This window comes from Tursiops truncatus, chromosome 16, assembly GCF_011762595.2.
Source record: "Tursiops truncatus isolate mTurTru1 chromosome 16, mTurTru1.mat.Y, whole genome shotgun sequence".
NCBI classification, from domain to species: domain Eukaryota; kingdom Metazoa; phylum Chordata; class Mammalia; order Artiodactyla; family Delphinidae; genus Tursiops; species Tursiops truncatus.
In genome coordinates, this window is record NC_047049.1 from 11438393 (window position 1) to 11454302 (window position 15910).

Sequence of the window (15910 nt, forward strand, 5' to 3'; positions counted from 1 at the left end):
GCCGGCTGGGCTCATAAGGTTTGGTTCTCTTGAAAGCCGGGCACCTTGGCTCTGATCCCCAGCTCCGGCTGTGCCCGTCCCTCATCAGCCAGTCAGGAGAATGCAGATGACTCGGTGCAGATCCATCTCTGTTCTAGAAACTCAGCTGCGAACCCGCAGTCTCCTGACCATGGCTCATTGTTTGTACCCTGATGACCTAACCCCCTACCCCCTCCCTTACTCCTCCCTGCCCATCACTTCCTGGACGCTGAGCTCAGATTTACTGTCACTGTCACTGCATGTTAAGTAAGGCTGGAGGGGGAAGTGGGAGCTCATGTTCCAAGACTGCCTCCATCTGACCCCAGGTGGGTCCTGTTTCCTGGTGTGGCTTCTGTGGCCTCATCGGTAACGTGGGGCTTTCGGCAAACACGGCTACCTCTCCAAGCAGCAAAGCAGTCCACAAGCCTTCAACGCCCCATTTTATTAATTAATTAATTAATTAATTTTTGGCTGCGTTGGGTCTTCATTGCTGTGCACAGGCTTTCTCTAGTTGCGGTGAGCGGGGGCTACTCTTCGTTGTGGTACGTGGGCTTCTCATTGCGGTGGCTTCTCTTGTTGGGGAGCATGGGCTTTGGTAGTTGTGGCTCGCAGGCTGTAGAGCGCAGGCTCAGTAGTTGTGGCGCACGGGCTTAGTTGCTTCGCGGCATGTTGGATCTTCCTGGACCAGGGCTCGAACCCATGTCCCCTGCACTGGCAGGCGGATTCTTAACCACTGCACCACCAGGGAAGTCCCAATGCCCCATTTTAAAAAATTGCTCCCTGATGGCCACAACCTTGTTTCCGTAGAGCCGACTTTTCTTTGACTTTAGAATTTAGCAGCTTTGAAACTTTGGCTAAGATGCCATCCCTCCCTGAGCCTCAGTTTCCTCATTTGTGAAATGCAGGTTATGATAAGGCAGTTGTGAGGATGAAATGCACTCATGTCTGTGAAACACTGACTTGGTGCAGCACCTGGCGTGCAGCCAGCCCTCCACAGGTGTTAACTGTGCATGTCCTTTAAATTGCCTTAATGCAGTAGTTCTTAACTGTCGTGGGACATGGGGCAATGTCTGCAGACATTCTCGGTTGTCATGATTGGAGTGGGGGGGGCGCTTCTGGCACCTAATGGGCAGAGGCCAGGTTGCTGTCAAAACACCCTGCAATGCACAGGACAGCCCTGAGCCCCCCCACTGCCCCACGACCCCCTACACACACACATATCTGGTCCAAAATGGCAGTGGTGCCCAGGTGGAGAAACCCTGGCTTAACGTAACTTTCAGAAATGTAGCAGAATCCACGTGCCTTACCCTCGCTAGGTCCCCACCTTTCAAAAAAGCACCAAATAATGTCTGTCAGTTTTCTACACTTCAGTGAATTCTGGGGAAGCATTAAGGCGGAACCTCTTCACAGTTTACACTGTGCTTTTGTGTGTGCATCTTATCTGACTATCAAGTAGGCTCGGGAAAGGTGGAACCTGGTACCTCACTTTACGAGAGAAAGTTCCCTTGAGGGGAAGGTGACCTGACTGGCCTGAGGTCCCAGAGCTGGAAGAGGGGAAACGGGGCATGAACCCGGCGCTTCTGGTTCAGCCGGACTCCTCCTGCCACACTGAGGCCCATGGTCCACGGGAAGCAGTGGTGTTTGTTCTTACTGTTCTCCCTCTGGTCTGTGCCGCCTTCTTCCTTTCCTGGGCGCTGGTACAGCGGCATGGTCTTTGGCGATTAAAGACCAGCCAACACTCTTACCTTCTTCTCCTTTCCCACCTTCGCCTCCCTTGCTCAGTAGTGCTCTCCTGTACCTCCAGCCCTGGCTGATTCTGGAATATTCCCATCAGTCACTAAGGCACTGAGAGTCACCCACGACATGAAGGGATCAAATTAGTCACAGCAGCCTAACACGTACAAGAAATGACAGTGCCAGTCTGTTCTGGCCCTGTCAGCTTGGTGGCCTGGACACATGTGTCCTGCTCAGCTACGTGGCTAGAACTCCAGGGAGGAAGGCCAACACAGCCAGCGTTAGCCACGAGCACATCCTGTTACGGCCTTGCCCAGGATTCTGGACAAGTTAATTTTAAAAATTATTTTTAATTGTTAAATTACTATATGCATTGTTAAGATGAAGAGAAGAAAATTCACATAATCCAAGAGGAGATGAAAAGCTAAAATCCCCCAGTTCCTGCCTCTTCCCTCTCACTTTCCGCCTTATGTTGTGTATCCTTCCAGACCCTCCCCCGAATGTTTGAAAACCGAACACTTTGAAATCTGCTCAGTGACTTGAGCTTGTGCCATATGAAAGATTTAAAACAGAATTCTGCTCCTGCAAGTTTCTGGGCACCAATTTACACAACTTTCTTGCTCTGAAGCCTCTGGTTTGAATTCCACAGCGTAGAATGATGGGTTCCCTGGAATAGCAAGGAGATTGGAGAAGAGGGAAGGGTCAAGGTCATTGCTCTCTCGGACCATGAAAGAGAAGCCTGCAGGTTTGAGGGGGGCAGGGGGGCTCATTCTTCTTCCATAAATCTTAGGGACCCCAGTGCCTACACTTACTGCAGATTTTGCGTGTTGCCAGGATGCCCTCACCCAGGCTTCAGGGTTGGTGCTAAGTCTGGTCTGGGGAGGGCAGAGTGGAGGTGGTTTTCTCCACTGAAAAGGAAGTCCTCAACCTCTGATGTTTAAAAAAATATCAAAAGACTTCAGTGAGATGTCAGCACTCCCAGCCACATCCTTGACAGCAAAAGGAACCATGCACCAGGCCCCCTTTTAACAGTGTCGTTTCTTTGAATTTCCCCAGAACCCAAGAAATGAGAAGTGCTTCCTTTGTAGACCTCAGTAAGAAGGGTTGGGCCAGCTGGTGAGGACCCAGGGGTGGGGGGAGGGGTTGCCACGCCTACCAGGGTCGTCTAGGAGTCCACTCCCTCTCCTAGCCCCTCGCTTCTCCAAGTCTGCCTGTGGTGGGAACTGGAGCTGGACTTACTGGGCACCTCAGTCTTGGTGCCAGCTGCCTTTTGCTCTCAACGGTCAAGCCCAGTCCGGAGAATGACATGTTCCAACGGGCAAAGCCAGAAAGAGCGGTTCATGGGTTTTCATTCAAGTGGAAGGAGCACTGGATCCTGGCGTTTGCCATGGCCCTATGGCTTCTGAGGGTGGGGAGGCAAGGACAGCATTTGAAATACTTTGAGTTTTGGGGTTTTTTTTACAACTTTAAAATGGTGTTTAGGGGAAGAAGAGGGGGTAGGGGACGAGTGCCAGAGAGCATTGAACTTTCTCCCTGACGGCCAAAGGCAAAAATAAAACGCCTTCACCCCACGTCGAAAGCATGTCATTTCAGATTTGGATTTGAGTATTAAGGACTCCAGGATCAAGTGGACAAATCACCCCCCTCCACCCCCTGGCAGTGAGACAGCACCAAACCCATGGGTGTGCGAGCGGATTGCTCGCCGGGCAGGGGTCTCTGTCTCTGTCCGTGTTCGGCCTCTTTCTGGATTTCTGCTCTCACCTTGGCACGGCGTCCACCTCGGTGGGGGGCCTGTCCAGGAAGCAGCACTGTCCAGGCGACAGAACCTTCTGTGTGGCCTTCCCTGGTGCTTTGGGACAAGGGCTGGCCTGAGCTTTATCTTCTTACTTGCTCTCTGCCAGCTGCCCTCAGGCCTTCTCCCCCATCCCCCCATCCCCATAGCGGGAGGTGATCTTCCATCAGGGGTGGGGACGTCCCCATCTGTGCCTGGCCCCAGCAGCCTCTGCGGCGCCCCGCTGATCCTTGCCTGAGGGCTGGAGGTGGAGGCTGGTTTTCTTCACACTTTGTGTCTGTCCGTGTGGTGTGAAAGCATGTCTGAGGTCTAGGTGTGCAGTTGCATTCTAGAACTGCAATTCATGGACAGTTATGTGTTCTTTCAGTCCTTTTCATGTAAAAACTAAACCAGGTTCTTGAAGCAAATATGAAATCCCATTAATAAAATTTTCTGTTGCAGTAAAGGATTCATGTTTTTTCCTCCTGGTATCCAGTTGAAATAACATGGTGGAGGGCTTTGAAGAGGAGGTAGGATACGTGTTTAGTTTAGATCTTTAATGGCCTTGTCCCCTAAGACGGGTTAAAAGATTTATTAGACTTGAAATGCACTTGAGACAGGGATGAAACCTTCACGGAGAGGCCCTCAAGGCTGGTTAAGCTTCTCATTGTCTATATGGCTGAATATGCGTCTGTGAGGGAGTCCTTTTCGGGAGCAGCAGACCCGGAAGAGTCTCAAATTGAAGCACCACGTGGATGTTTTCCTTTGCAGAAAGGGGAATGCTAATCGGTCGCGCGGTCTGGGATCTGGGGAGGGCGGGGCGTCTTGTATAACAACTTTGAGTGGGGAGACCTCCTGGCAGGAAGACCCCCTTCTCTGTTTTCACTTCGAGTCCTACCGCCAGCAGCCTGAGGGTTGGCTCCCAAGGTCACGACATTAAGCAATTCACAGTCCTGGCGTCCAGCCCCCAGATGTGGGGCTGCTGAAACCTGAAACCTGCTGGGCCACAGCTGTGATGGCCAAAAAAAAAAAAAAAAAAAAGGTAGGGAATGCAACTTAGCTGCCAACTTGAGTTTTTTGCTCCGCAGGCTGCCTGTCTCCCCGAAGGGGTGTTGGTCAAGGGGTGTTGGTCGGCAGCCTGCAGGCCCGGCCCCTGCCCACCTGGGTCTCCACCTTCTTCTTTCGCTTCCCTGCAGACAACTAGAGGCTCATGGTCAGGGGATGATCACAGCCCAGCCCCAGTGAGGCCAGTCCTCCCTATCAGAGAGTCCTGGTTTTGTGGAACCTTCTGGAACCCCTAGGGCCATCTCATTTTCTGTGCACAAGCAGGAGTGAGGTGAAATCAATAATTTGACTGTGTTCATTTCCAAGGGCTGTCGTAATAGATTATTGTAAACTGAGTGGCTTAAAACCGCAGACATTTTTTTCTCTCACAGCTCAGGAGGCCAGAAGCCTGAAACTGAGGTGTCGGCAGGGCTGTGCTCCTTCTAAAGGCTGGAGGGAAGACTCTTTCCTGGCCTCTTCCAGCTGCTGGTGGCCGCTGGCAGCCCTTGGTGTCCCTTGGCTTGTGGCTGCATCCCTCCAACTCCAATCTCTGCCTCTGCCTTCGCATGGCCTTCCTCTCTCTGTGTGTGTCTCTCTGTGTGTTCTCTCCTTTTCTTATGACAACACTCCTTGGATTTAGGCCCACCCTAAGTCCAGGATGATGTCATCTTGAGATCCTCAACTACCCCTATTCCCAAATAAAGTCACATTCTGAAGTTCCAGGTGGACCTAAACTTGGGGGGGCACACCATTCAACCTACTATACTGACCTTTGGGGATGTTTATTTCCCACTTATACACACAAGCACTCGTTAAAGAACGTATTTAGGATCATTGTTTTTAGTTTACGTGCATTTTAAAAATTCTGTGTTCAGTCACTTAACACTCACGTACATTTTTCCATGTTAAACTCCTATGCAGTCTTCATTTTTAATGACTGCCTCTTGCTCTGCCACATGAGTGGCAGGATAGCCTGGAGGTTAGGAGTGTGGGCTCGAGAGCCGGACGGCCAGAGTTTGCATCCTGCATCCTTTTTGCACCCTCTTTTACTCACTGTTATGGGCTGAATTGTGTCTCCCTCAAATTCATATGTCAGACTCCTAAGCCCCAGTACCTCAGAATGTGACTGTGTTGGGAAATGGGGGTCTTTAAAGAGGTGACTAACGTTAAATGAGGTCCTTGGGGTGGGCCCTACTCCAGCCTGACCAGTGTCTTTATAAGGAGTGGAGATTAGGACATAGACACACACACAGCAGAGACCAGATGACCCTGGGGAAGATGGCCACCTACAAGCCAGGAGAAACCAACGCTGCCATCACCTTGATCTTGGACTTCCAGCCTCCAGGACTCTGAGGAAAGAAATTTTTGATTTTCAAGCCACCCAGTCCTTAGTACTTGTCATGGCAGCTGAGCTGACAACATACCAGCCACTGGGGCAAAACACCAAATCTCCAAGTCCTCCGTCCTTCCCCTGTGTGATTGGGGTTCGGTGAGGATTAGAGAGGATGCTCCATGCATTGCCTGGCGTGTGGTTTGAAGGTACTCTTAGTGGGGCTGGTACCACCCTGAATTGTTTTGCCAACCCTCTGTCATTGCTCGGTGGGTAGAGTCTATTCATTCACTGGGTGAATGTTTGTTCGGCCTCCGTCATGGCCATTTGCCCCATGATAAAGAAGGCTGTGGTCAGCAGCTGGGTACCTGGTGTTTGGCCACTTTCTTTCTTTTCTTTTCTTAAATTTATCAATCACTTTGTTTTTTAAACTTTTATTTATTTTAATTTTATTTTTGGCTGCGTTGGGTCTTCTTTGAAGCGTGGGCTTTCCCTAGTTGTGGCGATCAGGGGCTACTCTTTGTTGCGGTGCATGGGCTTCTCATTGCGGTGGTTTCTCTTGTTGCGGAGCACGGGCTCTAGGCGTGCGGGCTTCAGTCGTTGTGGCACGCAGTCTCAGTAGTTGTGGCTCGCAGGCTCAGTAGTTGTGGCGCACGGGCTTAGTTGCCCCGCGGCATGTGGGATCTTCCCAGACCAGAGCTCGAACCCGTGTCCCTTGCATTGGCAGGCGGATTCTTAACCACTGCGCCACCAGGGAAGTCCTGGCCACTTTCTTGAAAGAGATTTTTAGGACATTCTCTATCCTCTAAGCCATCTTCACTGAGCACCAACCACGAGGAGCCCTGGGATGGGAGCTGCCTATTGCCATGAGCTCCTAGGCCAGTGCCCAGGAGACCCTTTGCCGGTGGCGGTGAAGACCCCGTGCAGAGATACCAGGCAGCTCACAGCCCCAGAAAATGAGACTCTTGGAATCAGCATCCCTTTTCTTCTTCAAATCTGTCCCAGTCTGATGGCTGCAGCTGCCACCCCCTGACTCGGCGGCACCAGGAGCTGCACCTGCAAGCAGGTGAGGGCTCGTGGAGAGGGCAGCCCCAGCCTGAAGGCCTTCACGGGCATCTCACACCCGCCCACGGCAGGGAGCAGCCCGTCTGCTCTTGTTAAATAGCTCGCAGCCCCCTCCCCTCACGCTTGCTGACGCCAGGAGTGCCAAAGGGGCAGCCAAGCCTGTGGTGTCCTGGCATCTCCTGGAGGCCGAGTGAGTCCTGCCAGGCGCTCGGCTGAAGCCACCTCCCCTCCTCCCTCCCCCACTGCCTCCGGCCTGGCCCAGGTGCCTCCAGCCCCAGCCTTTTTGCTTCTCTTCTTTGAAGAGCCACAGCAGGCAAACAGGATGTTCCACTCCCACACGTGGAGACTCAGACGAGACACTTGGGTCGAACCGCATCCTGCTGGCAGAGCTGGGTCCCATCCGCTGCGGACCTGGTCGGGATGGGGTGCGGGGCTGGGGGCTGGGAGGGGCACTCGCGAAGCTGCTTTCATTAGTCACTTTTCGAGCATCGTTCCAAACTGTGAACTTGGTGGGCATCTCAGAGTTCCCTTTGGGGGCTCTTGTGCCAGGAAGGGCCGAATAATGCAGGTGGTGAGGGATGGCAACACCTGCACGAAATGATAATGGCATTCCTCATCCCCCGTCTCACCCCTGGCTATGATTCTAGTATTTTCTGGGAGGTGTTTTTTTTTTTTAAATGAATAATTTCTCCAAACCGTAGCAAATCAGTCTAGGATTACAAGATGGCTACAAAATAGATGGCTGCCATGGAGAGGCACAAGGTGGGAGCTTACAGAGGCGTGGTCTTTCTGAGCAGTGAGATAAGACTGGAAGGACACCCAGGGAAGGGCAGGCAGTAGCTGAAGAGTTTAAAGAAAACCCAAACTCTGCTGAAAGCAAAATGATTTGAGCGGTTCTCCCATGGTTGAAGCCGTCTTGGGAAAATGAAGGTGTCAAGGCTGAGGTCCAGTTCTCCCAGCCCCCAGGTAGATGTTCTGAGTCCCTGGACACCATCAGACATTTCATTTACAAAGTAGTTTGTGTGCCTGTTGAGAGAGGACAGATTGAAAAGACGTTTTACCACCCACTTGATAACCCTGCCTGGCAGTGAGCAGCATTCTAGACACCCCTGGAACTTTCCACTCGTTGAGCCCATTGGTGGTGCAATAAGGGAAGGCACCAGGGTGCGCAGGGCGGATTTTCGGTCTGCAGAATGCCTTGAAAGCTCGGTTGAAAGGTCTGAGAGAGGTGGAGAGAGATTTCTCAAAAGAGACTGTATCCCTCGACCACCAGAAAGCGCTTCCCTTTTGCTTCTCCTCTTCCCACCCCTTTGCAGGGCAAGGGAGGAGGGTGGTGGCAAAGGATGGGGTGGGAGGAGAGGGGATGCTGGGAAGAGAGGGGGCAGCTCTCGGAGGACTTGGGGTGAGGCAGGCGGCAGCCCTCTAATCTGTCAGGGTTTCTCCCCTTGCACCTGATGAGCACGTACCTTGGAATGATTTCTCTCCCAGAGATGCACTCCTGGAACTGTGTGAGCAAGCAGGTGTTTGCATTCCGCAGCTGACCGCTATTTTCTTTCATTAAGGCCTGTTCCCGAAGCCTCTGCTCGCCAGGACTACCGTTTCACTTCCCTGACCTGCATTGAATAAGCCCCATTTTGTTTCTGGGCATAATGATAGGTTTGTTTGAGATCTGGGATGCCAGACTTCCGGGGGTCTTAACAATATTGACATCGTCTGATATGACAGTGACAGTGGCCTAGTACACTGTCGTCTCTACAGAAATGGTTTCTCTTCTGCTATCTCAAGTTCCTGGAGCCATACATCCCTGTATTATCTACCCAAATAAAGTGGAAATTCTTAAAGGACCTCTTGATACAAAGGTATAAATCAGTGCTGTGCGAACCTATACTTCCGTGGAAGATATAGATAGGTTTGTTTCGTGTGACTCTCTAAGCTCTTATATTCCATTGAGAAAATTTCAAAATGACCCAAAACACCCAGGAAATCCAGCTTGTCTAGCACACGACGTACTTAACTTTCTTTGTGTGTTTGGCACGTATTTTCCTCAGCACACTATCGGTATTTAATAAATATTCGATGAGATGATTAGCCTCACCCTTCAGATTTTGTTTCCTTTTCCCCTTAGATCTTCAACCTTATGAAGTATGACAGCTACAGCCGCTTCTTAAAGTCTGACTTGTTCTTAAAACACAAGCGAACGGAGGAAGAGGACGAAGGTCCACCCGATGCCCAGACTGCAGCTAAAAGAGCTTCGAGAATTTATAATACATGAGCCCCCAAGACACTGGCAGGACTGGCAGCTTTCAGAAGCGAAGGAACTCGCTCTCAGGACCGTGCAGGGTTTATAACCTCTTTGTTTTCTGCAAGGACTGAAATGTGCAAAACGCTTCCATGGAATATGTGTATTTTATTACCTGCTTGACCAGTAAGTTTTGCATGATGGCTAATCTTACATAAAAAGACAAATAGCTTTGAAGTTTTAGTTCTCACACACACCCAAAGGGGGGACAGTCCTTAAAACACTGGACAGTTTGAGTATTTCACAGCTTGATTAAGCATCATGTGAGGCCACCAGGTGAACACACAGCCACCTCTTACCTCTAAAGTCTTTGCCCTGCCTCTGTGTGTGGGTCACATGTGTCCACAGATTCACTTGGTGAACCAGCTCAAGAATGAATTGATCTGACAAGCTCAGGTCACTGGGGTTTTGTCTGTCAGGTGCCTCTTGGGTTAAATACTTCTAGAGAGTAAGTTCAGTGCTGGGAAAAGAAAATTCAGCACAGCCTCTAAAGATCTGGGGAGCTGCGTGTGGGTATCGTCAGAGGGCTCTTATTTCTTGCGCGTGGGTTTGTTCTGGTTTTGCCCGTAATCCGTGACATTTCATGCAACAAAGATAAATAGTTCATTTTGACAGAAACAAGATCTCAACCAGGAAGAAAGACAAATGGGAGACTGTTCAGGGTCCCCATGGTGACGCAAGGTGGTGCTGAATGGGATGGTGGCACTGGCCCGTGCCGATGATGGAGCTGGGGGGATGTTCCCTTCTCTTGCAGCCCTTTTGGTGAAACCCTTTCTTCTTGATGCCTACCCCTTGCTAGACTTGTTAACTCTGGGCTTGAGACTTCAACCAGAGGAAGGAAATGCTGTCTTTGGAAGCCCCCTCTTGGGTGAAGAGGCTGTGAGTGAAGTCCTGCTGGGCCCAGGAGCCCCCAGCAGAGCCCAAGGTCAGGCACGGTTCCCTTCTGCTCATTGTTCCTGCCGTCTGCTGCTGCCAGACCTTCTCCAGCATGTTTGCCAAACCTTAAGCTCCTGTTTGCACAAACAGAGCAACCAGACTCTTACTTGAGAGCCTTCCAAGTCAGACGTTCCCATTTGCAAAATTCCCTGCTGATGAGCCTGACTGTATGATTTATCAATCAAGCCGGGACACTTGAGAGAGAAGGGGAGTGAGCTTAATCATCACGCTGGGATAATAGGCATCAGCTGGTTCTGTTCCCGGTGAAACCAGTTTGCATAGTCACCCTACTGACCACCCTCTCCTAGGGCGACCACTTGGGCAGTTCCCCGGATTCTCCTTGTCCATTCACTGTGGTCGAATGCCCCCTGTCCTTCCACCTTGGACCTGGGGAAGGGATGGTCTTAGGAAGCCATTCACTGCTGCCAACCAAACCACCCAACTGAGCATTCGTCAGAAACAGCAAATGCTTGATCCCCCCGACAGGGGGTTTTCTGCCTCCCCCAGGTCATCCCCGACATGCCTTCTCTCTGCCTGGGATGAGATAGTAATGCTGAGAATGACACCCAAGGGCCCTGTCATCTGGGAAATTCAGTCCATCTTCAAGCAGTGCAGACTGATGTACTTGAAAGAGTAAGGAATAAAAACAACATGGGTTCTCTAGCTCCACTTGCAGTTTACTAGCCAGAAAAGTGCAGGGATGCGGACCCACACACCCACTGCACTGTCGCAGCTGCAGGATAATTTCAAGGTGCCAGGGAACTGAGCGAGCTGCTTGGTGCTCTCTTTTGAGAGCCTGTGCTGGGCGGGTCCCAGAGACTGCAGGTGGGCTGGGAACGCTCTTTCTGGCTTTTACCCTTTTACCCCTGGGTTCAGAGGCCCTTTGAGGTGGTGAGCTCTTCATAAGCACATAAAGGAAGCAGCCAGAGTTAGCTGGGAGACTGTCTGCCGGAAGAAAGCCTCTGGCTTAGGAGCTGCCTGAAGAGCTGAATGCGGGTGGGAGGGTGAGCTGCCCGTGTTCAGCCACGGCTCACTTCTCACAGCACTTCCCCCAGCTCGCTCTGGCCGGGCTGCCTGCATCCCTGCCAATCGCGGAACTGAGGCAGGTACAGAATTCAGCTTCCTAAAGCCATTGCAGAAGTGAGACAGAAGTGTAGGGAATCTGTGTAGCCAGACCCATGCTTCTACCCAGCTTTTCACTTTCACCCTATGTCTGTCCATCCGTCCATTTATTGATTAATATTTAAATTGTGTCTGCAATGTGCTAGGGATTGTGTTAGGTGCCAAGATTCAATGGGGGGAGGATAGCAGCCATGACGATTCATGCTCTAGTTCACAGGTGTTCTAAAATGTAGGTTTTATTATTATTCAGGTGTGGTGAGCCCAGCAGATCAGGAGACGACTATCATTGAAAGGATAGTTTCTAAGAGAAAGGAGCAGGTCACACCGTGCAGGGCCGCGTGGGGAATCACCAGGGTCGGTCAGAAGGTGGAGAGAGTGAGGGAAACGTAGGCAAAAGCCTTTGTTGTGGTTTCCTTGGAAAAGGCAGGGCAAAGGGTAGGTTTGGCTAGTTTGTATCATTTCCGTGGGCTCTGGGGCTTAGGGACTGTCCCTAACTGGTACCTGGGCCTGAGTCATTAGGGCAGGTGGCCCAGAGTGTGAGAGCCCCATAAAGAAGGGACCTGGGGATGTGAGCTCTGCATCTGTCAGTTGTTTTCTGTCTCTAAGAATCAGCTAGCGCTGGGAGGGGCAGTCCCGCCAGTGCCAGCCAGGACCCAGAGGTCAAAGCTTCAGAGTAAAACACGCTTATGACAACAGTCTGCAGGGTCTCAAAATCTCAACCCGCAGGCCATAGATGTTGTGTTTGATGGGGCATGTGTCTGAAAGCTTTCAGTGCAATTGCCTTGGGCAGAGCGCAAATGTAATCTCCAGTTGGCTACAAGCCCCATCATTCCCTATTGCCTTCTAACAGGCTATTCACAGTTTACATTTTCTGCTGGCTTTACAGTTTGTGCCCTGATCTCCATCTCCTGTATGCAGAGAGCACGGCCTTGGTGACATTTTCCTCTGTGACTTTTCAGTCATTAATGATACCTCCACTCTGCTGACCCGCCCAGCTTTCTCAGAGTCAGTTGCGGTTCACACTCCTGCACCATCTTGCTTTCTCAATCACAGAACTCCCCTCCAAGGCAGGGTGGGGGTCACCTCACACTTGAAGAACACCTTTCCAAAGGCTTCTTTCCCATTGCTTCATACACAAAACCTTAAAAAGTGGGAGAACATCTATTTCTCCCATTTTAGAGATGGGAAAACCAAAACAAAGGACATGACTCACACGTGCTTGTGAGTGGTGGAGTCTGAGACTGGAACCAAACCTTCCATCTCCCGACCCCAGCTCCCTTTTTGGTTCATCCTCTGCCTGGACAGGGCCCCAGGGAGGCCCAGCGCTGGGGTGAATACTGGCGTTTTGGTAAAGATGCTCCTTTACTCATACAACAGATGCTTAATGAGCACCTACTACATCCCAGGCCACATACTAGCTATAGGAATGTAGGGGAATTAAAGAGTGAAGCATGGAGAATTCCCTGGCAGTCCCGTGGCTAGGACTCTGCACTTCCACTGTAGCGGGCATGGGTTCGATCCCTGGTCAGGGAACTAAGATCCCACAGGCTGTGACGTGCAGCCATAAAATAGACAAAAGTCATACTACACACAGTTCAAAAAAAAAGAAAGAATGGAGCATCAACCGTGCCAGCAGCTGGTCGGGAGATGAGATGGGGTTTTTATCCAAAAACTCTTCTGTAAGAAAGAAAGTGACCAGCCCCTGGGAGAGAGACTGAGGGGACAGGGCTGGCCGGTTGTGTTCATCTCTTAAGTTTACATGCTCGGTTGTTTTGTCTTTTCCCTAAATGTCAGGGGGTTAATTAAGCTTCATGTTGACACTGGCGGTGAAGTGATTTCATTTGAAAAACATGAGAATAAGTACTCTCTGTTCTGATGGGGGATGAGCTTTTTAAATTCCAGTCTCAGATTAACTCCAGAGAATGAAGAATTAGTTAACTACGTTTCCCATTACGATTTTGCTAATATGTCCTTTCTTGTGTTAGAGTCGGGAGCTGATGAATTGGTACCCAACTCCCAGGTCCCCGCCCTGAATTTGTGAGCACACTGTTTATACGCTTGGCAAATGCTAGGCAAGCGCAGTCATGACTCGCGTTCTGTCATTATTTACTTTCATTTTGGCCGCGGATGTTCTAGAACTTAAATTTATTTAAGTGCTAAGTGCTCTTGTTGTACCATTAGCTTCCAGGGTTTTAAAACTGTGTTTCTTCTCATACACTGCAGTGAGCACTGTGAAAGGACTGATGCCTGGGCAGGCAGGGGAGAAACCTCACACACAGATGGGGGCAGGGGTAGAATCTCTGTCGAAATGGTCCCCAAATTGTTCTCCTTGGATTCCCACAGGCACTGCAAACTTTGCAAGTCCAAAGTTGCTGAAGCAGAAACCTGGGGGTCCCTCCTTGGGGCCTCTGAGTGAGGGTCTTGCAGGGTACACTGGCTGGGTGCTTGCACGGGCATTCACAGTGTTGCATCCACCTGGAGAAAGGGGGGACCTTTTCCCAACTCCCAGAAAGCCACTGGGTCGAGAGACCTGGAAGTGGCCTGAGGGTCTCCCCTTTCCTGACTTCTAGTCTGATCCATCAGCAAGTCCTCTAAATTCTGCTCCCAAATCTATGTTGAGTGCATCCATGCTTCCCACCTCCACAGCCCTGGGCCCTGGCCAATCTGCCTCTCTCGTGTCTTGCCGGATGGAGCCTCTGCACAGGTCAGTCCTCACTGCACGTCCCCTCCCCATCTTCATCCAGCATCCACCTTTTAAAAGCAAAACGCTGACCAGGTTGCTCACCTGGATAAGCCCTTTCTGGGCCTTTCTTTGTGCTCAGAATGAAAGCTCAGATCATGACCATGGCCTCAGGACTGCAAAGCCAGGAGAGCTGAGCCCCGCCCCAGCTCACCTTCTGTCCCTCTACAGCTCATTTCAGATGTGAGCAGGGCACGGACGCTGCTTCCTGCGGCCTCTGCACAGGCTGCCTCCTCCTGACCTCGGCTCCTTGGCTCTCAGGCCAAATGTCAGCTCCTGGGAGAGGTCTTTCCCGAGGACCCCACTAAGCATCCCCCTGCCCGCTTCCCAGCGCCTTCAGAGCCCTGGCACGTGGCTATTTCTCTGTTACCAGCTTATGAGCTCTCTCCCCAAGGACAGGGACGGGATGTGTTTCACTGAGTTCCCAGAGGTGAGTCTGCTGCCTGGCCCCGAGCAGCCACGTGGTGGGCCCTCCATAAACGTTCCTTGCATGAGCAGAGGAATGTCAAGTGGGTCAGGATCTCAAAGTTTGGTTGGTCTCATTCACAGCCTGGCACTCCAGTGTTGCCCTTTGGTAATGGTCAACCCTTGTGATTGCAGAATTAGGAGGCCCACCACTTCCTGAGCACCTCCCACGTGCCAGGCATTGTGCAAGGCGCACTGCAGAGGGTGTCAAACTTGGGCAGTGGGTGTGGCCTCCACTATATCAAAGGGGGCTGACCTTTGGAGGCATTGAACCTGCACCAGGTCACCATGGCTTATGGTTGGTGCTGCCAGGATTGGAACCCAGGTCTTTTAGACCCCTCCACACACCCCCTCCCAGCCCACCATCTTTCTCTATACCAGGCTGGGCCAGATTTCAGCTCAGACAAATCTTCGGCCATTCCAGCTAAAAAATGGGACTCTCTTTCTGCTCTCTCAGGGACAAGGCCACCACCCAGCTGGTCTTGACCCATCCTTCTTTTTCCCTCGCAGGATATGCAGAGAGTACTTTGCCCCAGCAAGGGAGGTAGAGGCAAATGCTCCTTTAAAAAGTCTGGTTTGGTATTTGCAACCAGTTTTTTTCCCCAGTTAGTGATATATCATGACCATCTTTCCATGCCAGTAAACATAATTATACACCATCCAAAAAAAAAAGTCCAGTTTCAAGATTATCTAGGGAAGATAAATGTTTCCCTTGTGCTAATTCCAGCACAGTTTATATTCTATTTTGCAACGCGGGCAAACTGTTTCCTTCTCATTTAAGCATTTAAACTCTGTTTTTTAAACTGTTATGGCATACAGATCGCCTAAGAGTAACAGATGTCTGCTTGATGGAGATGTTCCCAGGAAAAGAATTTGCTGCTTCTTGGTCTCCAGAGGAAGGATGCCTTTGCAAGTACGTGGCTTTTGGTCCACATGTCCCCTCTCGTACCCTCGTCAGATGAATGGGGGAAGAAATATAGTGCCACTGGCTGCCTTGTAAATATCTGTATTTACAGATCCTGGCGATTACAGAGGTGAGACCCTGATCTCCCAGGAGGGCTGTCCCTTCCCCTCCTGGAGTCAGTATTCCTCTGAATTTTCTTAGGTGGTTAAGGTCATGGCCCATCTGGAGACATGAAAATGTGGGTCCACTTCTACTGAATTTGCAGCTTTCCCCAGAATCTTAGCAGTGGAAGAATCTCTCTCAATTATTTTTATTATTATTATTACTTTTTTACTATTGACTAGCATGAGAATTTTGATTAAGATCATGTCATGGAGTTTGACTGCCTAAATTCTAACCCAGCTCCCATGTTTATTAGCTGTGTGCTCTTGGGCAAGTCACATATCTTTCCAAGCCTAAATCTCCTCATCTGTTAGATGGGG

The 15910-nt window shown here is 50.7% G+C and overlaps 1 protein-coding gene across 3 annotated transcripts in view; it reads left to right on the forward strand.

The window, feature by feature from the left end:
• Nucleotides 1-9438, forward strand: part of RGS10 (regulator of G protein signaling 10) — a 36268-nt gene extending 26830 nt beyond the window's left edge. For 2 of the 3 annotated variants that reach the window (XM_019940096.3, XM_033841942.1), the window contains exon 5: nucleotides 9088-9438. In XM_019940096.3, coding sequence (XP_019795655.1) covers nucleotides 9088-9234 — 147 coding nt within the window. In that variant the 3' untranslated portion in view covers nucleotides 9235-9438. Of the gene's footprint in view, nucleotides 1-8524; nucleotides 9030-9087 lie in introns of those variants that run through there. The other variant, XM_033841943.2, reaches the window with a different exon arrangement.
• Nucleotides 9439-15910: the final 6472 nt, after the last annotated feature.